Here is a 26,517-nt window from a genome sequence, read left to right as displayed (position 1 = left end):
TCTAGGTTACACAAATAGTTAACCTTACATAAATATTTAACCTTAGGTGCATAATGAATCATCACTAAAGTCACACATAAAGCACTCAGGAGGGTAGCTGGCCCTTGAAAAGTCTGGAACATCCTCCCTCCAGCCATGCCAGTGTTTTATTTCATGCATCATGATGCAGCAATGCCTTCTGCTCTCACAAACTCATTCCACTTATTTTAACTTACTTCTTGAGTTAAATGGTACATGATATTTAAGCACCAACCCAAATATCTTCCTCTTTGCCACCAAGCCCATTAATGTCTTTCCAACAAGTGAGCATGTGCATGAGAGAGCTGGGGGAGCATCCACATGTTTAAGATGCAGAGCACCTTCAGAGCATGGAAATCCCCAAGAGCTTCTACCCATTACTGCAATATCTCATTTTTGCCCCATTCCTCAAAAGACTCCAATAAACCTGGGCATAATCAATGAATAAATATCATGTTGTGAACAATACAATAGTTTTGGGTAAAATCTGGCGAAATAATCTGACGGATGTTTAAAAAAACAAATATCTGTTTTATAAATATAAAATTACAATTATATAGATGGGCTTAGCGAATCATACATAAAATAATATGAAAGGGTTTCTTTTCAAAATTACTTAATCGTGTGGATACACATTTCAGACTAATCTTTCTATAAATCATACTTCTCTCATGTTTATCACTTCTTTACTAGTGGGTATTCTGATCTAAGAAACATTTGATAAGCAATATTTGATATCTTCTAAAATTTAGGAATTTATAAATTATTCAAGTAAATAGTTTTGTCACTCACATATTCACGGGTAATATGGGTAAGAAGGCATATATAGTTTACGGATTGCTGATTAAATATTACTTCATGGGTTTGGATTTTATGCTTCACTGATTTTCCAGTGGAGAAACATTACCTGCAGAAGGGTGTTAACAGCACAGATACATGCAATAACTAACATACAGAGTACAAGTCTAATGTACACTTAACAGAGCAATATCAACTCAAATATTTTTTCTGCAAAGGTCATCTGAAAATCTCTGAAACAAAGTTGACTTGTTTTGAGGAAGGTTGAAAGAAAAAAAGACAATTTTCCCTTAAAGGAGAAATACTCATTAGAGAGGGTTAATTATTAAAATGAGTTAAGTGTTTGCAACTGAGAAAACAAAAATACAACAATATTTTTCCTTGTTTCAGCCAGTTTTGTCCTTGTTTCTGTCAACAGTTATCAAGAAAAAACCTGGAACTACACCACTTTCCATTCTTTAGAACCATGTTTAAAATACCCAGAATCTGGGAATATTTTCATAAAGATTTACTCCCCAGTAAATAAACTCCTGGTGTTCCAGCTTTGGCTTTTCTCAAAGTCTCTGCCCTAACTCAGCAGCCAAAGTGACTGAAAAGCTTAAATCTTATTGTCAGAGGTAACCTGGGTACACAGGAGCAAAGACCTATTTATGTTTTCTTAGCGATTACTACAATGATTACTTAATAGATCGGTTTTTACTATTCAGAACCTTACTCGAGATGCATCAGGCTCAAATGGTACCACTAACAAAGTTGGCTACCATGCACTAATTGCAATTCCTAACAATAATCTTCAGTTCTTTCCAGCTGGCCTGTTTTTTCTTGATGAAGTGATTTCTGTGTCTCTTCATCCAGATGTGCCACTCTAAAGCCTATAAATCTTGCTCACCTCTTTACTTTCTCCATGTTCCACTTAAGTTTGATTGGCTGGTGGAAAAAAAGTCTCCATTTCTGCTCATATTTAAATGCTCAGTCACAAAACATTTCAGGATGTCATCACTGCAAACACTCAAGGCTGAGCCAGAGGAGATGCACATGTGTGAAAATTTTGAATCCTGTTTGAGCAGAAAACCAGACAATTTTAAGAACTTCCTAGATGGATTTCTTACCTTGCCTTCATCTCTCCACCCCTACTATGAAATATCCTGAAGGAAATGGAAACCCCCAGGTGGAAGTTACAAACCCAGGCACTGTGTTTCAACTTCTGCCCTGTGTTTCAACTTCTGCCATCACAGAATGCTTGAAGCAAGCAAAAGGGAAACTCACACACCAGAGACCTGCTCTGACATTTCTAGTTCAGTAAAAACACAAACAGTACCAATGTGAACAGCTAGCAAAACCAAACAAAAAAATCCAGAACTGAACACACCACAGTAACCTCAGAAGTCTCTTGATATGGAAACATCCTTTCATTACCTGAACACAAGTGATCTGAACACAGATCTCCTACACCATCCAGAGCAACCCATACACCAACAAGTGATGTCACCAAATGCATCGTAACACAAATTCTTGCCCAAAGTCTGCCAGTTTCACAACTTGCTTAAAGGGAAAATTTTATCCACTGAGCTTTCATAGTCTTATCCTTTCCCTCAAGTAGCACCTGTAACACACTGTATGAAATTTTTAAATCTCAGCCCTTAAGGAAGTTGTATTCCTCTATTCACAGAGTATTAAAAAGACTTCCTCACCTCCTCCCAAGATCTGCATTGCTCAGCCAGAGACACAAACATTTCAGTGTAGGCCTTGAAACTACCCACAGCTAAGGAATTTAGCCTTTCATCTGTCCTGACTGCTGGTATCAATACAAAAGCACTCTCCTTACACTTCTGGAGATCAAAACATACCCAGCTTTCCTCACTTGCAACTAAAAAATAATTTTAGAAAACTTCCTTACAGGAACACAAAAGCATATGTGAAACAGGGAAGTTATTTAGTTTATTTTCCCTTCAGAGTCATGTTATGAGCACAGCTCAAAATGCAACAGAACAGAAAGCATATTAAAAAAAGACAAATTCTTGGCTGAACATTCTGGGTGAGACCTCCAGAACATCTCTGGCTCTTTAACTTATAGACAGGAAAAAACATATAAACTTGAGCTTCAGTAGTAAAACTTCAACAGGGCTGCTACAGTGAACTACAGTTCTCAGTGCACTCATCTCCTCTGGCAGGATTTATCAGTGACCTCCACTAAAATAAAGCAAATTCAAGATTTCCACAGAGAGCTTAGCTAGAGTTGGATCCCAGAGTCAAGTGAGTAACATAGAATTGCTCACAATATACCACTTCCTCAATAATTTTTTTTTCCTTTTAGCTTAGTGTCCTCTTTTTCAGAATCTCCTTGTAAAGTAACCTTGGCAGTGGAGAAGCTGTTACCCCCTGAACACTCTCAAAGCGAAAAAGATCACCACACTTTAACACTGATGCCTTCAAAGGGAGAAGAAATTAAAATTACAGCGCCATGTGATAACTGACAATCTGATACAGAAATGGCTAGAGATCATGGATACAGAAATAAAAGAGCTCCACACCAGGAAGTGAAGTGGTTTTGTCCAAACATACCAGATCTTGCCTCTCACTTGAACTACCAATATGAAACAGCAGGAGGCGAAACATGCAGCAATAAAGACATTTGGAAGAGGATGCATGACCTTTGAAGGTAAAAGCACCTTGCAAAAACCATCTCGGAACAAAGAACTCACCAGACTGAAATGTGACAAGCTTGTATTCATAATGATAAAGCATGGATAAAAGTAATCCCCAAATAATAAAAGGACAAAGAAAGGCATTCTAGCTCAAAAACTTAGAGAAATAAAACAAATTTTATATGTCATGGCGAGCAACATGCCACACATTGTTTTCCAAATGCTCATAGTATTTTCTGCCTTGTAGCCTTTAAACATACACTGAAAAATAGCAAGAAAATTTATTCAAAGGTCCTAAAATGACAACAATATATATATTTTTAAGCTGTCAGTCTGCATCTCTTGCTGACTACAGAAGCATCCAAACGTGGTTTTGAAAAGGGAGCTTTGTTGAAGTGGGACTGCTGTGCTTTCCAAGTGCCTGTGACAAAGGGCAGTCATCTCCACAGCTTCTACTTCTCCTCCTCCATGATGATGGAATAATAAAAAATGGGTACACCAGCTTACATTTACTTCTTAACTAAACTTCTGGAAACTATGACCTCCAGCTTTTTGTTTTCCCAGGAAGTCATAACAGTAGCTGAACAGGATCTCTCCTCAGCACTTAACAGAGAAGAAACATTACCAGCTCTGGAACTCACCCCATCTTTCAAAAAAAAAAAAAAAAAAAAAAAAAAAAAAAAAAAAAAAAAAAAAGGCAAATTTTGCTCCTTGCAGACAGAACTGGACAAGAAGCAATACTGTATCATTTAAAAATGCTTATTTCAGGATCAAGTCAGAATTGTGAAGACCTAGATTAAAAGCAATGCAATTTTAAATTGCCTATATATGAGAAAGAATAATGTAGGCTAGACAAAGTAACCCAATTGAAGTGCACAATGCCCACCTTAACCTTTCATCAAGCATAGCTCCTAGTGAGGGAACAGTCAGAAATCTGGCATAGTTAGAAAAATAAACATCTTCCAAGAACAAGACAAAGGTTGAAAACAAGTTGGTGCATCAATTTGTAAATTATATGTATTAAAGAAGGTTTTACAAAAGTATTTACTAACAACTTATTTTGACTTCTATAGATTCCTGAAGAAAAAGAAAAGCTTGTAAGGTATTCTAAAGTTGATATCTAAAAATCATCCTGAATGTTTAGGGTGCTTTATATACATTTTTCAAGTCCATTTTAACCTTTATCATTAAATAAGCACAAAGAGAAAACTAGCATTGAGAGCAATTTTGTATGTCATGGGGAGAAAAAAAGCAAACAAAAAAGCTTATGAAGTATAAAAAGGTGACAATTAATTTAATAATTTTATGTCATGAATGACAAATGTTTTCTGAAATACTACAATAAAATAATTCCAAAATGCTATCAGCAATGTCAGGAGTTAGGTCATTAGGGAGAACTTTTTTTTATTTGCACCTCCCTAGGATCCCCACCACGAACTGCATTTTTGTTGGGGGGTGTTGTTTTGGATTTTGTTTGTTTGTCTTTATCTCCAAAGAACACCTTAGCAGAAGCCATCGGCTTTGACAGAACACCAAAATTCTGGCACTGAACCATAAATTGACCATTACCATAAAAAGAACTGCTAAATGAGAAACTATGTGCTCAGTATAAAACTAATTTCATGCTTTCAAAAGCACACAGTGGCTTCTAGCAAGATAGTGGCCCTGGGACTTGCAAAGACAGATTGGCTAATACAAATGGTGTGTGCTCCTGATGCAGTCTGCTTAGCCAAGCTTTACATGTACTGGCAGTAAATGGAAATTCTCGAATGTTCTGTCAAACAAATACACACTTATCTATAACTTTGGAGCTGAAAGCTATAAAACAGCTGCCTCATAAATATATTTAGCAGGAAAAAGCATGAGCTGTCCTAGTTCCTCAGAAGAAGAAAAAAAACCCACAGCAGTCTTTACATAGTAAGCACAGACATTTCTATAGCAAGCAAGAAAAACATTTTAATAAATATTTTTCAACGTATTTGTTTTATTTTAAAAAAAATTACTATCAGCATACAGAAATATAATCATATGATGTCTCACCTCACCAACTCAATATTCACATAACAGCAGTGCTTAATAAGGAACTCAGCTGAACTAATTTTTTGTGTTCTGCTATAGGTGAAATTCTCAATAAAATCCCCTTTTTTAAACACGTAAGTACAAAGTTTGTTTAGTTTATGATAATACTTCTTTCAAGCTTAAAGATTTACTACTAGAACTTCACAGGCTACCTTTAGCACACTATCTGTTCCCTTAAATAAAACTTGGTGCACTAAATCTCAAATTTAACTGGTTAGGGAGAAGCGACAGACAGTAATTTTATACCCTTCTCAAAGCAAGCTGTCAGTGCAAATGAATTACTGGAAGCTGTCCTGGGCATGAAAGATCATAACTTTTAATATTAACAATGACAGACATATCTAAGATGTCAAATCCAGTATACAATTTATTTTGTTCTTTACTTTTCTAGTTTATCTGAAGAAACCGACAGCTCTTGTGTTTCACACATCACTGTAACTATTTAACAAGCCAGAAAGCAAGCTCTGGTAAGAGGTATTTACTCACACTGCTAATAAGCTTTCTACAACAATAACACAGCATCACTGACATTCAGAAAACATTTAAAATGCATAGGAAGTCACCTACTGGAAAGATGCCCTCTGCAAACAGCAAGCAAGGAAAGGGAGCTTGCCACATATTTAGTTACTTTTAATACTGAAATAAGAAGAGAAGAAAAAGATGCATTATATGCCTTGCCATTTTTATTATCCTTTCCACTGGAATAACTAAAACAGAAGTGCAGTGCACATAGAAATAATGCCAAACATGTAAGCATCCACTCTTAATGTCATAGCACAAAGCAATTCAGTGAAGTTTAATAATAAAAAACAGACTCACCTCTACTGGGAAGCCCACTCCACATTATGGCTATACTATTTAAGCAGGTTAAACAGCAACCAAGTTACATAAACAAAACTTCCAGTATGTGACCAATATGATCTACGGTGCTACAGAGTGTTGGCTCCAGCCCCGATCATCTGTGTGACAGTTCACTGCTATACCAGAGCAGCCTCAAACCTTCCCAGATGCCGGCTTATTGCACTGCTCATTGAAAATCCTTCACACGCTGGCAACATTTTAGGGAAGGACAAGCACACTCTGAGTCATTTGTAAAGAAAGCAAAGCAATTTCAGTTCTGTATCTTCATGCGTACCGAAACACAGAGCACTGTCAAAGTAGAAGTCTGCCTCAATTTATGCTGAGAATCAGGCAACCCAAGCCTTCATTATCAATGCATGGAATCAGCTACAGAGATCAAATTCAAACAAACCATAAAAATTAAAAGGATATGATTATGAAAGGTTCTACAGATTCAGCTCCAAACCACACAGAACGAGAAAACATCTATCTAGACTGTGTAAATGTTAAAAATAGCTCTGTCTTTTCTACAACGAACACGAGACAGAGGAGAATCAGCAGCCTGTATTGTGATGAGGTTCATTATTGGGGGGGGGGGGGAAAATCCAGCAATAAAAATTAATGATTCCTTACAGCTTTCCTAAATAAGATTAATTCAAAATTATGCAAATGAAATAAGCATTTTTTTAACCATGTAACAGACAAAGTCTATTATATATTAAAAGACAGGATAGCTATTAAAAGGAATAATAAATATTTGGCTGAAAAAATTTAGAATACTGACCCAACAAAGAAGACCTGTACAGTCTAGCAGATTAGGTATTTGTACCAAAAAACCAACAAAACACAAAACACTAAAAGCATAACATTACATGACCAATGCCTTCATCCTTCCAGAACAACAGTAATTTTAAATTACTTACTATGAAAAATCTCCATGGCTTAATAAATTCATGCTATTCCTACTCCCACATGGACTTCTTGCAATGTACATATGTTTGTCTTTTCCGGTACTTCACAGGTTTTCTTTCCCCAAAAAGGTAAGAGGGCATGTGTTGCTGGGCATACTCACACCAGAGATACACAGTATAAAACAGCTGTAATGATAACTAGGTTTTCAAGAAATGGAAAGACACGGGAGTTTTTCATTATATTACCTGTACAGTTATCCAAATATACTGCTGGCTCATGAGACAAATATGAGAGAAATTTTGACAGGATCTGTTCCCAGATGAGAAAACTTACTATACAGAGAAGGTATCAATTTTCCTTTTACAAGATAAAAATAATAAAAAAACCTGACTTCATTATTTTATATTTTCCAGTAGTTTTAATACAGAAATCATGGTTAGAAATGCACATGAATATAAATGTCTGAATTTATAGAACCCTTTTCTCAGCTGTCTACACCTCTAAAGGCTGGATCACATCCTTCAATGAGACAGTTAAAAGATCCTTGCAGAAACAACAACTCAACTGATTTAAGAAGCTCCCCGGGCCATGCCCAAAGTCATTAAATGACAAGGGATATATGCTCCCCACAACAACAGAAGTTGTCTCACCACTACTCCTGCAGCCATTCTCAGCTTGAAACCATGGCTGGTGAGCAGCCGCATTTTTGGTCCTAGACTCTAGAACATTTGATTTTTTGATGTCCTAATGCTGATTTTTTTACCACAGCATAACTGCCCTTGAAGAGAGGTTAAACTGTCCAGGAAAGAATTTTGCTATGAAAGTATATTTATGCAAAGTAGTGGCAAAGGGTGCCAAATGTACTGTCCAATTTTGTTTTGAAATCCCTCCACATTCTACCCGAAGGACCACCCCCTATAAACTACTTTTTCCATAATAGCTACATACTCTGTTTGTTTCCTTAATGTCATTCGTGTGTTCCCCACCTCCAAGAAAATGATGTGGAGCCTAGAGATGAATAATTGTTCTGATAACCTTTACCACCTTCAAAAGAGTTATGGTTTTCAATTTGCCAGTAAGGAATTTTTGAATGTTTTGCTCTGATGAAACTTATCAACTACTTTAAAACAACCAATTTTTTTCTTGAAGCCTACCAGTGAGCACACATATCATCTACTTAATATTTTTATTAATTTTACCAGTACTTTCACAGTGCTACTCAAAGAACAGAACATTATGGATGCGGTGTGTAGTTATTGGCAAATAAGAAACCAACTGTAATGTCATTTCTGGGCCTCAGTATTAACTCTCATCATCATAAGGCTATCTGGAATATTTTGTGAGGAGTACCAAACGCCCGAAAAGAATACAATAAATTTGCTTAATTTCAGAGCAGCTAATCATAATCCTGATGGGTCCTTTCCAATTCAGCATATTCTACGTTTCTATGATGACTTCTGTGAAAGAAAACCAGCAATTGCTTATCATAAATACATTTCATATTGTAAGAAAAATGTTACGTACCATTACCTATTTCTTAAGTAAATGGTGGAAGAGACTTAAATGATGCAAAGACAATGGTACCATCTACCAAATGCAATCTTGTTCAAGAGACCACTGAACAAGAAAAAAGTCAACGTACCCCGCAGCGAAAGTGAAATACCAAGAGTTTCTCAACAGCTCACTAAGCTAATTTTCATTACAGGCATGTAACTCTGTTTGTTATTATTTCTATTATATTGGAGACAGTAAAGTTTTGCTTTCTAGTGAAAGAGTCTAATCTTTTACAAATAGAAAAATGGATTTTACCTGGAGTAGGACAGCAAAGCGTGGAGCAACCTCCTTTTCACAGAGGCCAGAGAAGGGAAGCCCTGAGGAGTTGCTCTACTTTGTGCCCCCCACAGAAGAAGCTTTCTTGAAACTGCTTTCTGAAAGGTCGGGCTGTAGGCAGCAGGCATGGAAGGCAGAAAAAGTGCTGACCTTCTACTCATCTAAAAAAGGTTTTGGCCCAACACAGAGAAACAGTAAGCTCACAGTGCTTTCTACTATACTCCTCTTCAGACTTATGCACTAATTCTATTGATGTGCATGCACACATTCACAATGGAACTCAGGTCACAAACTTTTTCAAGATACTTTTGGTTGCTGCTTTGCATTCCTCTGAGTACTTGGTAGAATAATTCATAAAGATCTTCTGCAATAAAAATCAGATTATCCTTGTCTTTTTTTTAGATTAATGAAAGACAAACATTGAGAAGGAATTGAGGACCTAGATCAAGAGGCTTAAAGCAAGCAAAAGTTCTGTTCTCCCTTACGTTGGCACAAAGCAGTGTTAGATGACAAATAAGCTACCTGTCAGAAAGCCAGTCTAGGCCCAGATAAGGATTAAAATACAAAGACCTGTGTTTAGGATTAGATTCTTCTGACAAAAACCAAGGAAAAACTCCACTGAAATGAGAGCAGTGCACTGCAGTTCCATTCTGTTGTTACCATCATTTAATCCTGCACTGACCTAGTCATCTGGCAAACTAACTTTTTTCACAGTTTCATTTAAAAAAAAAAAAAGTCTTCCTTGCATACATGAGGCCAAAATTGAGAATGTAGATTTAAGGCTATCTGGAATATTTTCAGTATAATTTCTCAATGTCTATCAACAGTTTAATTTTTTGGCTAAAGACACTGTTCACGCTTCCTTTTTTTTTATTTTTTTAAACTATACAGTCCATTGATCATATCAAGAATAATTCTGAGTTCTTTAATTGTAAGCCTCCCTGCCTCCATTAACCTGATAGGTTGCCTAGACTTCCAAATTTATATGGCACTGCACAAAGAAACAAAGAAGCTCTAATCTCTGTTGCCACAACTGGAAGAAACCCTGCCTTGTTCATACTCCCTTGTTCTTCTCCCATGCCCAAAAATTGCTGGTTTACGTTCTCCCTTCCACTCCCACTACTAGGCCCTTTTTTTGACCTGGTTTAAGTCACAAACACAACAGAAGTTTAGTCGTTTATGTATTTATTTTGTTGTATTAACAAATCCCTGGCTGTCATTGCTGTGAACCAGATTACAAAAGTGTGTGTTTATAATCCCTCAGAAAGTCAACCTGTGATTATTTCCTCAGTACTGCAGTGTTAACACAACGAATTGTAGCACTGTTCTTTACAAAGAATCATGGTATGGGGTCCTACAGCATTTCCAAAACTGTCCAGCAACGTCCGAGATTTCAAGAACAAAAAGGCAAAGCTGCTACCAGAATACTCTACACCCTGAGAGCCCAATCACACCTCCAGCCAAACCTACAGAAAGATCACGTGGGCATCAAGGAGTGCCACCTGGCCCTAAAGCACATCTGCTCTTTAAAACAGCCTAGGACCCAAGGAAAAGGGATTCTCCTTCGCCCACTTTTAAATTTGGACACTTTCTGTAACAAAAATGAAACTTCCCTACGCTTTTCCAGAGATCTGTAAAATCTGGACTTCGACAGGCATTTCTAGTACACTTCCTTAAAACTACACCAACTGTTCCCTTGTTATCATGGGGGCAAAGGAGAGAGAATCAGGAGACTCACCAGGAGCTACCACCCCATGGAAGAAGCAATTAGAATTCCTGAAGCAAAATCGGGGTCACATCCGAAGAAGTGGGAGGAATACAAGGAAGCCACGCACGGAGCAGCCCCCAGCCGGCATTAGCGAAGAGCCCGCAGTTTTCCCTCCCCACACCGGCATTGGTAACGCGTGGCTCCGCGCACCGCCCGGGCTGCAGCGCCATCGCGTGGGAGCCTTGCATCCCGCATCCCCGCCGCCTCCCCGCCTCCGGAGCATGACCCCGTCCGTCTTCAGCTCTGGAACAATTAACTCATTAGCTCGCTCTCAGCAGAGAGGAAGCGAGCAGACTTTAATTAGCACTTAGCCAAGTTCGTGCCATACGCTCACAACTGGCTGCGGCCCCTGTGAGCAGCGGGTGCCTGAGCCCGTGCTTCTAGCGGGGGCAGGTGGGACTCCAGGTACCCGAACAGCTGGGAGCTGCCCCGCGCCGGTCGCCGCTGCAGGCTCCAGCAAGGCCGGCTGACTGAAAAGCTGTGAACAGGCTCACTCCAAAATACATCTCCCCAAGACTGCAGGAAACCACCCTTCCTTTTCCTTTTTCTTTATAGGAAATAAATGAAATAATTTCCAGCTGAAGCTGCGAAGGTAAACACACACTTTCTTACTTTCCTGAGACTTCATTTATGTCCTTCTCACAGCAGCCTGTCTGTACATCATGTATGCCTGGCACAAGGGTAGGGATGGCCCAGGAATGGCAGCACTGACAAACTTCAACCTGAGCTGCAGTAAGACATGATGGGCATGGCTGGTAATAAACAAGCACTAACATAAGCAATAGTGAAGGCTCTAACACCATGTGCAATGTACTTTCCAAGCAGAATGCTCTTTTTCCCAACACACAGTTTTCAACACCAATGTAAAGAAAAGGAGGAGTTCAGTGAGTGGATCAAATCACCAAAGTCACCTAATGTAGTCCATTAATTCCTTGGTTTTGGCAATATAAAGAAAAGCAGCTCTTAAATCTTTATTTTATATGAAATCCTCCTTGCTATGAAGAAATTCAAGTTGCATGTAGAGGTATAATAGCAAAAGAGCTTGTATAGTTCAATAGCTAGCAAGGCAAAATAAACTAGAGTAAGTTTTTTTAAAAAATACATTGCTAAATACATTTTTAAGTCCTATGACAATTGCACCCTTACTCTAAATACAAAGAAGTAACTTTAAACTCATCTCTACAATTATATTTAGACTCTAAATATATAAAAGCCCCTCATCTAGACAATGAAAGGTATTATGACCCAGGTATCAAATCTTAATAAATACTCCAATAGTGGTACAACAAGAACGTTACCAGCCAGTTAAGAGCAACAAATTGAGCTTATAGTTGTAAAGTGTAGTGGAAATGAAAAATTAAAAGGACATTTTCTAACAGCTTAGGGCCACCTGTCACAGAGAGGACCACAAAACAGAATGAATATGCAAATATGTCTCATCTCCATTTATAAGAAAGTCCACCAAGTGTCAGGGAGAACTAGAATCCGTGATCCATCAATTCTGTCACGCAGAATCAAGATAGTTCTGGCAGGTCTGTAATCATGGTTTCTGAAGTGTCAAGGAAAATTTACAGTCATGCGTATGTTACAGTCACCTCATTTTCCAGTGGGAATATTATTAATTTCACATTCATCTTTTGAACACAGAGGAAAACTCCAACCTGACCTTGGCAGGAACTTTTGCAGAAAGTTTCCTAAAGTGTGCTGAACTGTTCACTAGGTGGTTTGCTAGAAGGGTGTAGCTATAACAGTGAAGTATGAGAGGGGCTATTTGCTTCCTTTGCATGTGGAATAAAGTCCATTCACTGGTCAGGTGAGATTAATATAATTGCTTTCTTACCATCTGCACAATTAGTTCTGCTTACAAGGTTAGCTGAAGAAATGGGAAAGGAAGACTTACATTACAAGCAGTAATAAGACTCCAGAGGACGTGGACTAAAACCGAGCCTGGATAATATCAATTTATAAGAAAATTAATTTCTATTTATTTTGGAAAATGTTCTTTGAGAACTACATCTCAGTAAATCTTATTCTCCCACTGGTTCTTAACAGTATATTAAATAGTTTATGTGATCATAGTAAATAAACTGTTTACTGTAAGCCAGTTCTTTCTTTCAAATGCTATGAACACAATATCCTATGAAAACAGAATGCATATTTCAACATGCACTGGATAGACAAGCATAACTAGTACACAACTAGGATGTAGTCTAATATAGAGATCGGTGAACAAAGTACAAAGAAACGTGAATTTTGACTCCCAAGCTATACAGTAACCCCAAAGCATGTGCTTCAGCAAACAATTGTATTCTGAGCATCAGAGCACTCTTTGAGTAATGGTGCCAGAGCATCAGCTGTGATCCCCAGGAATGACAGCACAGGCACCTGATGAAGGGGTTCAGGTAACAAAAAGCAACAAAAATAGAAAAATGTTTTTATATGTTTGCATTGTAGATCAGCACACAGAGGAATCTTAACTCAATCATGGTGTCTCAGAGATGTTCAATTATTTTAAGAATGCACACAATTAACTAATCTAGATGTTACTCAATAGGAATTCAATCTTTTGGATCACACGCCTTACACAAGTGATATCATTACACTACTTAGTTCTAAATCAAACAAAACAGTACCACAGACTTCAAAACAAGTTAAATTCAGTTAACGAGAAACAAAATCAGAAAAAAGAAAAAGCTAAACCCTTCAATGTAGCTTGACTGTTTCTATATAAAACAAGAGAAACCAAAGCCAGTGTCTTCATGTAGCAAATAAAAACAAATATTACAATTAAGAAAACTTCTTTTATGAAGATTTGAGATCTGTTAGGTTTTTCTCAAATAGCTAAGAACTGAGCCTAACACTGAAATAAAAAAACCTACCATCCCCCCCCCCAAAAAAAAACCCAGAAAAGCATATTGAGTACTTTGAGTCTTTACACTGTGCATGCTAAACACATTTTGTCCAAGCACTTTAGACTTTTGTTTTGCCTAGTAAGTAAAAAGTCTTATTTTGAATTACTTCTTACTTAGAGATCTTTTCCAACCTAAACCGGTTCTATGAGTGAGAGTAGTTAAAACCCAGATGACTAAAAGCAGAGAGAATGAAAGGGCCAGGCCTGTAATCTCTCCTCCTTTATCTTTCCACTACTAGATTTCTTTTAAAAGTTTCTCCTGTACATGTAGCATCCCTCCAGAACTTTCTTTTGGGAACAAAAGCAGATGACAAAATATGTATTTGGATCCACAACAGTTACTTTTAAGTAGACCATATATCAACGTCCAACACAGTAATTAATCCCACATTAATGGAATATTGCCTCAATACCACTTGGCTTCACAGGAAAAGAAATCCACTAGTAATTCTGAATATGGCAAAATAATATAGATTAATACTGATAGTTAATAAGTTTAATGGTTATGTTGAGTGGAGAAGGTAGAGCTTAAAAGCTTCCTTAGAATTCTTGACCAAAATCCAACATCTCAAACTAATTATGTACCTGTGCTTGTACTTGCAAACAAAGTGCCAGGAGCTGTACTTGTAGGGAGTTTTCCATTATTTAGCTGCTTCACTCTTTTCAAGTGAGACTTCCCGTTGTAATGAACTTGAGCTTGCGCTGCAGAGTTGAGCTGGATATTGCACACCTCACAGAAGGAAAACAGTATCTTCTTTTTTTCTTTGCTTAATTGATAATCCTGTCTGTCATTCCTCAGTCCTTTTTCTTCAAAGACCCGTAGAACAGCTGGTTGATTCATAATCCCATCTTCAGTTACGTGGTCAGGACTTAATGGACGCTTCATACCTACAAAGAAAAGAGACAAAATTGTTACTAGATAGAAACTAATCCTTACTGTTAAAAATGCATTTTCTTTTTTAAAATGCTACAATGCAGGACCCAATGACCAGTTCTAACAAATAAGGTTCCAAACTGCAGAGGCATTGCTTAATATAGAAATAAATGCATTTGTGACACAGCACAGAGCTCTGAAATAATAAGTTGGCAATATATCACAGTCTGTGCACAGCAACTCGCAACAACTCATTATTTTGTTCTGCAAGCTCTCTATTTTAAAGCAGATTTATTATTGCATTCTAGCAGAGGTTAAGATTATGTTCAAATACATTTCCTCTGCCTTACTAAACACTGGTTCCAGAGCTTTTTACTTTCCAGTGACCATAGCAGTGCCCACTGCTTCAAATACAGTTACTCAACAAAAAGGATGCCAACAAGAGATGTTATGGAAACACTGGAAGAGAGCAGACTGTTCAAATGAGACTAATGAAGCCTTTCCACTTTCACATACATTCAAATCTTCAGCCTCATACAAGCATTGTATGTCATCTATATTAGTCCATCAATACCTTCACAACTCAAACTATTGCACAGAGGAAAGCCAAGTAGACATTAGTCTTGCACAAACTATACAAAATCATGGTAAACTACAGTCCCTGAACATCAAGCCAAGAGCCTGAAGTATTAACTTGCCCCAGAGAATAAAAACCTCATCACGATCAATGAATCAAGCTGCACAAAGAACAGTTTTGTATATATAGGGGGAAGGCCTGTATTTCATTTAAGGTATGGTGCTAAACCAGCAGAGGAGACATGTGGGTTCTAGGGTAACTTATATAGAAAATAATTCTGTTTTCTTAGCTACACAACTTGCTGTTTATTCTTTTCCCCCACCACCCAATTACTCTGGATGACCAAAGGCTGGCTCAGAGAGCAGTGCACAAAAGCAGCTCTTTCTAGGCAAGAGTGCACCTATATTCAGCTTTCAAAAGCCAAAGACTTCAAACACAAGGTCCCTTTTCCAGCCCAGGAATCAGAGCAGCACAGAACTTTTTGTACACCTACCACCCTGTTAGGCAGGAGCACTGAGAGACACAAACAATGAAACCAAAAGTGGCAGCAATCCTCCCCAGAAGAGTGTAGTATTCAGAAGTAACACTAGAGTACCCCTCTCATTATCCAGGTAAGCATATTACCAAGAGAAAGTCTGTTCTGTTCTCTGGCACACGGATGTACAAGGAAAAAGCTTCAGAAATAGCTGAAGTCATTTATATGGTAAGAGAGTAACTCATCACATTCCTAACTCTAACCCATGTTTAACATTTTAGTATTTGTACAGATTCTTTCACAAGTACAATACAATGTCAAGTATTCTAAAGAGACTTCATGTATTTGTTTCTTATATGTGACAGTTCTGTCACTGAACAAACAATATTAACAATACATTAAGATACACATCACATCAAATAAAAATAAAACTAATTATTAAAAATAATTCTAGAGTACAGGTACCTAATTAATTTAAAAACAAAATACTGGTGATCCTGAAAACCTAGGCTAGAGACTGTCACACTAAATCATTTAAGTGTAAGTATCATATTTCAAGGCCAGCAACCAAGATCCTCGACTCAGCTGAGCTAAGATGGCATTTTCATCTGAAAATTTAATCCATTTAGAGCTTCTGTATTTGTTATTTTTCAATGTATTTTAAACCATAAATAACCCCCCCTAGTCCCTTTGTTTTCTGTTTTATTTCAACATCACCATTGCAATTTTTGTTTTCTGAAGTAAAAGATTTTGAAACAAAAATTCTTTTACAAGTTGTACATACAAATATAATTATATAACAATAAAATAGGTTACAGATGAAAAATCCTGGCCTGTCAGAAATCTTGTACGTTTGGTTGCAGACAGAAAATAATCCAAAATATAATTCAGCAATTATTTCAGTCATCTCTAAGATCTCAATGAAGCTCAGTGTTTGGATACCTTTAAAATTGACAGAGACAAACATCTGCATTAGGAAGCTGTGTGGACCAGAGGGAAGACTGATGGAGCTGCCTGTAAGAGCACCAAAGCCTTTCCAAGGAGGGTTATTTTGGAAAGCACCAGGCTGGTACTGCAGCAGCACATTATCACTGCAGCACTGCATGTTTCTGCTTACTTTCTTCCAATGGATCAAAACCTTGATAGAGCCCGGTATTTGCTCAAATATGGAACAAAGCAGAGCACATGGGGAAAATCAGAACATTTGCCTCAAAAGTACAGTCCTGACATCACTAAAATTGTTTAGAAATATGGACACACCCAGAAAGAAAAACTGAGCACAGCAAGGAGTCACACACTGTGCCTGCACCCTTAGGCATCCCAGCTGCCAGTCTAGAAAGAAAATTAACCTTCAAATAAAAGGAAATCACTGCCCAAGTTCCACTTCCATTTTAACAAAATAACTATAAATTCAGTTTTACTACAAAAGCTGCATACACAAGACAAACAAGTCTTTGAAGAAATCTCTTGCTACCAAGTTAAGAATTAAAAAATCCAAGCTGAAATTTTAAAATAACCTTCATTGCCTGAAGCTCTGCATCTAAATTAAAAGGTGACCTGATTATAAGCAGCAATGACCTCCCAGCAACTGATGGGAGCAGGAGATGCAAGTCCCTTCTGAAAAAATGCCTATACTGTGCATAGGAGGGCTTGCAGCAGCATACCCTGACCAGTCCAGCCCTGGAGAGAACCTGTCCATGCAGCCAGAGACAGAACCGTGCCAGCCCTCAGAAGTCTGCCAAATCCCAGCCCCCATCCTCCTGGGATTTGGAGACCTGAACATCTGGTAAAGCAAATCACTTATGATTGAAAAGCTTTGTTTAGTCTCTTCTAGAGTTTTTAAAAAGAAAATGTTGGTGGCAAACATGTACTGAGATTTTAAAGTACGCCCATTTTTCCACACACTAATACAGCTTTTACCATGAATGAGCACACATCTTGTGGTGTATATATTTGTTCAAAAACTAAAAAGGAAAGTTTCCACTGTTTTCAAAACTTTGTCTTCTTCCTTTCTTCTCTGAAGTTCAGGTTGGAAAAACACACCTTTGAAAATCTCCACTGAAATATCCTGTCTCTAGAATATACAGAACAAGTACAATTCTGCATTGAGTCAGTGTTAAGAATCTCACCATGAATGAGGTTTATCTTGTACAAGCTAACCTTTCTTTAGAAGGCTATCTGAATGCTTTAAACTTTTATGAAAGAAACACGTACACACACATTAAATGGTAATAGAAAAAAAAAAAACATAACAACAAAAAAACCCACAAACAAAAAAACCAACCAAACAAAAACCACCAAAACCCCCACAAACAAAAAACCTTTCATCTTATTCTCTAAACTTCGTAGTCACTCAAATTTATGCAAGCACACATCTGTCAAGTGGTTTTTTCTTTCAAAAAGAGCTTATTGCTGCAGACAGACTGTGAAGAGTTCTGGGTGGTACTTGTTCTCACCCACCAGGAGTCAGATATGAAACAGGGCCATTTCATTCCTCAGGTTTACACATAGCTCAATAACATTATCATGTAACAGAAGCAGCTACTTGAGATTACAGTCAGTGAGCTGAGAATAAAGAGAAGTTACATAGTCACTAAATTATGTGAAACCAAAAAATAATTTAGAGTAATTGTTATAGGTAGGATTGTGAAGTATTTAGAAGTTGGTTTAAGAGTAAAAACAAGAATATGTGTTCATTAAAAGGCAGAAAGGCTGAGAATCATCATATGGAGAAAAGACACTTGATCAATCCTGCAAGCTCACACTGTATAACCCGAATACAGCATGGTGTAAGCCAAGGCTTAGCAGCAGCTGATACATAACAATATCCACAAATTAAAATGTCCCATACAAAAATGACATGCTTCTGTCATACATTACAAAGGTTGTCACCATATTTATTCAATGAGGATTAGACCCAATTAAAAACTGAAAGGTGAGAAAGGGAAAACAAGAAAAACAAAGCAGGAAACACAGAACAGCATCCATATATCCAGCTGAAATGATCCAGAAAAATGTTAAGTCTGTAAGGGGATTGTTTGCCATATCAGTCTTTCTCTTGCAAAAATAAGTTCTGATTCAAATCAGATATACTCATTTTTATTCTGATCAAAATCAGAAGAGGAAGCAATGTAAAGTATAAGACCTTTTCAGGTATTTGACATAAGCTGTTACCAGACTAAACAGGGCTGTCCCTCCATCCCATTTCCTCCCCAGTACACAGAACTGATCTATCTCAATAGATTCTGCAAACAATACTGGAGCAAGAATAAGTTAGTGATTTATGACACCACATTAAAATTCTGAAGTGTCATGAGATACCCTGTTAGGATTTCTGAAAACACATCTTCTCAGCCTCTTGCAGCTGGCAAAGAAATCTAAGCGTGGATATCCTTTGTACTTGAAGCTCAAGGCAATTAGCCTTTCAATTTGGCTGGCTAATTTACTTTTAAACAGAGTTGTTCTTTCAGAGGAGCTACAAAGAAGTATTATATATAGTACAGTGCTGTAGGTGAGAATGTGCAAATCTTTACTCAAAGGAAATAAGCTTTGGTTATCCTAATGAATTAGTGATGGTTACACGATGCATTCTTTTCCTGAGTGCTGGTCTAAACTTTTGCAATGCCCATTCCTAATTAGTTGATACTTCAAAGAACCACTGTGCTGGAAATGTAATTAGACTGCCTTTCCTCTGTGGACCTGTGCCAGGTAAGCAAAAAAGAAAACGTATTTTAACAACTTACATATGGGCAAAGAGAATTTTCTCCTTTAGCCTTTGGAAATAATCAAATGCAGTATGGAAGACAGAGGAACAAATACCAAAATTAACTGGCTTTCTATATTGTCACATTTCCAAAAAGGTTCATTCAGACAGTTGGGGGAAGGGGGGGAAGTGAGAGACCCAGAACCCAGCCTTGTGTTATACTCCTCTTAAGCATCTCCTATGGAGAAAAACTCTCTCTTCAATGATATGAACTAGTGCAGTCTGCATGTGTGCCTTAAGAGCTGTGGTCTTGCAGTGGAGCAAGTATGATTCCCTAGTTCCTCATCTCTACCACAAAGCATTTACACACACCTCCCAAAACTAAAAAAATACAACCACCCCAAAACCACACAAACCAACTTTGAATACCTCCAGAGCATTATTTAAAAGAAACTCACTAGAACTGTTTTTTACACGTCTTATGACCTTTCTTATATTTTTAGACAATATTTCCCAAACACAGATAAACTATCAGGAGGCATATGGTTTGCACCATCTGGGCAACAAGTTCTTTTGGGATACTGTGGCGAACAGCATATGCATAGTGCCTTGTGCACAGTATCCTACAGAGTTAAAAAAAGCACTAGAGATTATTTTGAAGCCAACCTTGAAAAATCCCCCATATGTTTAAGGGACCTGTTTTGTTTCAGAAGATGTGTTCCTCTTTCTTTCAGTACAAACCAAAACAGAGAACTGCCATGTTTAATCTTCATCTTGTTCTGAAATTCCTCAAGGAGGCATCATATTCTGCAACGTCTCCACCTGTCAAACTATTTATTACCCATCCATACATAGCTGATCAACTCTTGGTTATGTCTTTCATCTCTGCTTACAAAATCCATGAAATGTTTTTATTCAAAGTTACAGTTAAAATTGGATGGTTGAGAAAAGTAAACACATTTTTATTCCTTAGGACAGATAAAGAATAATCAATTAGTCACAGTACACAGTCCAAACTAGGCTAAGTAATTTTTTAGCTTTAATTTTGATGCTAGTTTAGCAATACAAAGAAGAATAGAAACTCAACTTGCTATTACTGTGCATGAGAAGTTTTGAATGGTGTAGTATGACAAATGGCTGACAGCCTCTTCACTAACACATTTTAGAGCATTTAACATTTGAAGGAGATTCTCTTCAAACTATAAAAACAGATGGTTGGTTTACAACACAAACATTAGCTGTTCAGCACAAGGTAATTCAGAAAACTGGAAACATTCAAGTAGCTAGTAGTTTGCTTTGCTTTACCAGCCTTGAAATTTTCCACGTTAAGGAAACCTAAAATTAGATCTACTGCACTAGACTGTGTGCTCAGCTAAATTGGAGAAAATAAAATCACTTGCAACTCAGGTTATCACAGACTGCTGTTGCATGTGCCAATATCTGTAGTTAGCTCTAATTATAAGGTTGATCCCTTCCTCTGCAGCACCCATACTTAAGAGATTTTTGGCACTCATAGCATTAACAAGAATACAAGAATCTATTTACACATCAATTTATTTGCCAAGCAGATATATCCTCACCTGACATAACACATCAGATTGCTGCCAAGGAGGCTAACCAAGTTTGGAGTCCAGACAGCTACCCTGGATTATGCTTCAAGACAAACAGATAGTTTTACAGAATTATCATAATACGATTTTGCTTGATGAACCATTTGACAAGTTGGTGCCTTCTACTCAGCAGTCTGTCATTAAGACACTACTTACCTTCAGTTAACTTGCACTCTAAGCAATCTTAGCTAATTAAAGAATATTTAGATGCCCAAAGTGTCCAGCACATGGTTTAGATATAATTTTAAACATTTGTCCTCCCCTACTACATGCAGAAACGCATCGGAGGAAAATTGCTACTCAGCTCCCTTAGCTTTCCCTGTAACAAGTCTGTTGAACAAATTCATATAAAAATCCCAATATCCACACTGCTATCCCTGGTATGGTATCTGCAACATATTCAATCACGTGGTCCAGTCTGGTTTAGTGTCCTCATTAAAAGAAGAGTCCATTTCATACCAACCATCACTGATTGTCTGTATCTGATCATATTTACAATCTATTTCATCCAGGAACTCTAGTTTTCTGTTAAAGACCTAGATCTCAAATATGCCATATTCTAAAGCAACACCCAGGAAGAAGAAAAAAACCAAACCACAAAAATAGAGAGACTTAAATTAGTTTTTTTTTGGACATGGGCAGGATTAAAACATCAAACATGTCCAAATGCCAAACAGGCAGGGAAAAAAAAAAAAGAAAATGAGAAAAGGAAAAAAGAGAAAAAAAGTTTAAAAAATGGGATACTTTTAATTGGTTGAACATGAAAATCACAAGTTATTTTAACAGCAAATCCTCAAAGTTTTAAAAAGCTGTATTTTTGTAAGTAGAAATTAGCAAAGTGAGTTTTCTTATGTATATTTTCAATTTTTCCCATTTTCCCAATCTGCTTTCTTGAGACCAGAGAACTGTCTTATCAATTACGAATTTAAAAAATAAATTGAATAATACCACCTCTAAGATAATTTTCTAGGCCTATTTCCTAAATCTCTAGACTTCAACAAAGTTGCTAGATTGAGATTTTTACTTGTAACTTTCAAAGAATTCAATCCAGGTACTATTTAAATCAAAGGACTCCTTGTATTTCTCCCTACAAAACCACTGAATAACACAACATTAATTAGATGTATCTCCATCAGATTTTTGTCTTGGAAGAGCTGAATGCAAACCTATAAAGGGAAAATCCTGTAGAGCATATAGTTTGAACCTGCCTTCAACAATAAAAGGACCACAGAAAATAAGGGGTTTTTTTAAAGAACAAATTACTTTTATACATTTAAGAAGCTTAAGATAACTTAAAGCCAACTGCAAAACAAATGGGTTTTAACTAATTGGACAACTGATTCAAGATGTGAGGTACTTCTAGTGAAGCATCTATTTTATTTATAAAAATAATTGTTCATGGCATGAACTTGCACAAATAAAGATCAAAACCTACTGACATAATCTGAGCTTCCTACAGGGTATCTGTACCTGGGTGTTACTTTATTTTGCTTTAGCATAATCACATGTGAAGAGTAAACCAATCTTTGGTCTCAGGACGTAAAAATAATTTCTACCTTCTTCAAAACATCAAGAATTCACCTCAGCATAAAAGGAAGCCACGACAGAAAGTCAGGTCTAGTAGATGGCTGTCTTGTTCTTATGTCTGACAATGCTAGGAACTGAATATAAATTGTACTGGAAACCTTTAATTCAGGATAAAGCCTGGTAATGCTGTGAAATGCCTGGGCACAAAACAAGAACTTTGAAGACTGTGTGAAAAGAATAGCTCGACATGAACAAAGAACATGTCACATTCAGAAAAAATGTGAGATTGAGATCTATCAGCTTGATTGGAAGCACTAAGAATACAAAGAACAGAAAACTGCAAGCATGATCTGTAGCAGTGAATGTCAATCCTAAAGTGCTCCTAAAAAGATGGTCCCAGATTAGTCATCATTCATAAGATGCTGTCATTGCCTATGTAAACAACTGCTTCTCTTTTGAGAATATCGAAACCAATGTCGCCTTATAGTATAGAGGACATCACACCTGCTTTGTCTTATTAATTACTTAAGATTTATGATCAAGTTATAAGAATATTATCCAACTGGTAGTGACAGACCGTACAGTGGGTCACCTGGTTTGAAGCCACCTGCAGGAAGGCCAGGTTAAAGTTAGCACTGACCTGAACCTAACCCTTCACTTGCCCTTTTCTGTTTAAAGGAACCACAACTAAGCATATTTTGTGCCAATACTGAACTCTGAGAGATGTCTAGTGAAGTCAAAGATACAGCCACTCCCTAATTCCTCCTTGCGATGCACAGACCTCTCCTAAACTCGAGCTGCAAGTAACCTCAGGCTTCAAGTGACTGTTGCTTGCAAAATCCATTCTGAATACCTGTCTTATTCCACGTTGAAATACATACTTCCATAAAAAAATAAAAAAAGAGCCAGCCTTTTGCTAGTTTTGCTGACATTTCACACCCTGATCCAGAAATGGACATGCATGTGCTTCCATGCTGTAAATAATCCACTCTGCTCTCCCCTCAACTAAGAGCCATGAGAATGAGTGCATTTGCTCATACAAATTTGGCAGACACTCCTCATTTCTGTGCTTTCCAGCCAGTGCAACCATATTATTGCTTTAATCTAATTTGGGTTTTATAAACTTTTGGACCTAACTAACTTTTGCATTTTAATTTTAAGCTGAATGGTAGTACCTGAATTAAGAATTCATGTGGCAGATTGTTTGGGTTTCTTCCCTTTTATTATTAATTTGTATAAAATCAGTGTACTATTTGCATATCATACTTAATAGTCAAAACCACATGAAGATACTAGAGTAGTATATTGCTCTACCATAAAACCCTCACAACAAAGGTCCATTGGCAATTCCAGCACCACTAAACTGCATAAACTTCTTAAGCCCTGGACTCTTGTAGATACTCTACACCAAGTATTCTGGAGGCACTGAAAAAAAGAATAGTCAAGTCAGCTATTTGAATCACTAAAGTAGATGTCACTTCATTAAACTGTTGTTTCATAGAGCTCTGCAGACCCCAATGTAAGAAGGGCATGGATCTGCTGGACAAAGTCCAGAGGAGGATCACAAAGATGATTAGAAGATGGAAGCACCTCTCCTATGATGAGAGGGAGAGAGTTGAGGTTGTTCAGCCTGCAGAAGAGAATGGTCCAGAAGACCTTAGAGCACATTTCAGCACCTGAAAAGGCTATGAGAGAGCTGGAGAGGGACTTTTCACAAGGGTATGGAGTGACAGGACAAGACATAATGGCTTCAAACTGAAAGAGGATAGGTCTAGATTACATAATAGAAAGAAATTCTTCACTATGAGGGTGGTGAGACACTGGAACAGGCTGCCCAGAGAAGCTGTGGATGCCCCATCCCTGGGAGTGTTCAAGATCAGGCTGGATGAGGCCCTGAGCAACCTGGCCTCATGCAAAGTGCCCCTGTCCATGGCAGGGGGTTGGAACTAGTTGGTCTTTAAGGTCCCTTCCAACCCAAACCTTTCTTTGATTCTATGGAACCTATTTCAGCTGGTACACAGACCGGCTAAGTGAGAAAACAGTAATAACACAAACCAAAATGGATGTTGTAAGTGCAGTAGGAATCAAATTGCATGATAGATGCACAGATTTCTTCCTTTCAAAGATATTTGTAGTTGGTACAACTCAGAGTTTCCTACAAGGCCAGCTTTACTGTCTAAAATACTCTACATAAGGAACCTGTCACATGAATGACAAGCAGCCCTTCCAAAAAGGCAGATCTAAGTAACATTTCTCAAAGCTCTTATGTTCAGGAAAGAGGCTTAGCGCATAGAGCCAGGAACAGAGAAGATGAGGGAAGTGGCCTGTGGATATCCTCATGGTTCAGACTTCTGTCTTTGCATCTTCCCTGGGGAAAATGGGAAAATGGGAGTAGAGGAGGGCCAGAAGATGTGCATTTCTATTCCTGCATCTGGAACAAAACTGTGGGGTGTTTTTTGCAAGCAATTTCATGTCTTTTTCTCCAAATTGTCCCCTCCATTTCCACAACAGCTCAGAATACACTGTCAAAGCAAGGGCACGTTTCACAGCATAGATTTGTGCTCATTATCAGCATGGGGTGTGATGCAGTATGAGGCATCTAAATACCACGGCTGACACAGTACCTAAGAGAATAAAATTTTTAGCACAAAAGCAATGACAAAGACTAAAGGTCTGTCAAGATAAGAACCATTCAAGTTTGCCATCAAAATGAACAAATTATGGAAGAATCAACTTACACCCACCCATATTCCAGAGATGAACCCAAGGCACACAATTCCTCTTTTGCTGATTACTGCATAAAGTGAGCTTCTCATGGTGGTGACTGCATACCAACTGCCACGTTAACAAGCAGTGTCTTCCTTCAGACATTTACAAACATCAGAATGCTTATTCATGACAGTCCCACATATCATCTGCCATCCCAGATGGTGACTGGTGGGATGCTGATTTTGTCCTAAGGCAGTTACCACCCACCCAGATAGTATATGCAGGGCTAAATAAAAAGCATGTGCCATCTGCTGTCAAGTTTAGATGATTTGTTGAGACCTACTAGATTAGTTTATTTTAGATCAGACAAATTGGGAGGCTATAGCTCTCTAACTGCCCAATAAAATAAGAGTGAGTTGCACTGTAAATGCAACTAAATGTAAATCAAGAAGAAGTTAAAATGTTCTGCTGGGTCCACCTGCTGACCTGGGAACAGCTAAGGTTTCTCACTGTGATCAGCAGCAAGAGGCACATACGGCCCACAAGTTCAGAGAGAACCTTAGACCAAGAAGCAATTTTGCAGAACTTAACAGTTTTCCTTGTCCTGAAAAAAAAATTTTAGGAATTTCCTTTCTTGCCAACAGGATGTTTTTTCTACCTCCTTTTCTTGCAATCTATATAGTGTTATCATTTTGCTAGCTAGTCTCCATCAATTCTTGCCCAGTTCCAATTTTTTTTCTACCCTCTCTGCAGAGTCTGTAGCTGTCATATTATATATACACAGAAGAAAGAAAAGACCATTAAAAAGCAGAACTAGTATATCTTCTGCCCGCTTCACAACCAGCATAAACTCACTTCATCTGTCATATCCATTCATAGATGGTTAATTGAAAATACAGCCATTTCCCTAATACCAACTATTAGGCACTCAAACTACATTAAATAATTCTATGCATTCTTTTTAAATTATCTAATTAAATTTCTTTTTGTACATCTGTAAGTATCTAAAGCAAGCAGAGAAAATGGAAAAATGCATCCACAGAAGCATTTTTCCAAATCTTTTTAAATCACCAGGTACATGAAAACCTTTTGCTGAGGCAAGGAATTAACCCTTGCACAAGTATAAAGGTCACATTGCTGTCTGCATGGATGAAGAAAAAGCACTGCTTAAGCTCAACCCTTAAGAAGTAAAATTTCAAAATACGGACAAATTGCCTTTAAATCATTAACATCAGAAGAAC

At 37.6% G+C, this 26,517-nt stretch overlaps 1 protein-coding gene across 3 annotated transcripts in view; it reads right to left on the bottom strand.

Annotated features, from left to right (window-relative positions):
- ZNF385B (zinc finger protein 385B) overlaps window positions 1–26,517 on the bottom strand; it is a gene marked incomplete at both ends in the record, with an annotated part of 165,397 nt that overhangs the window by 119,863 nt on the left and 19,017 nt on the right. The window contains 2 exons of one of the 3 annotated variants that reach the window (XM_082284956.1): window positions 14,387–14,689; window positions 25,312–25,448. In XM_082284956.1, the coding sequence (XP_082141082.1) occupies window positions 14,387–14,689; window positions 25,312–25,438 (430 nt within the window). Of the gene's footprint in view, window positions 1–14,386; window positions 14,690–25,311; window positions 25,449–26,517 lie in introns of those variants that run through there. The other 2 variants (XM_082284957.1, XM_082284958.1) reach the window with 2 other exon arrangements.

The sequence above is a fragment of the Coloeus monedula genome, assembly GCF_965178545.1.
Source record: "Coloeus monedula genome assembly, chromosome: 7".
Taxonomy (NCBI): Eukaryota; Metazoa; Chordata; class Aves; order Passeriformes; family Corvidae; genus Coloeus; species Coloeus monedula.
Note: the sequence above shows the minus strand (reverse complement) of the source record. Positions and strands in the feature narration are given on the sequence as shown.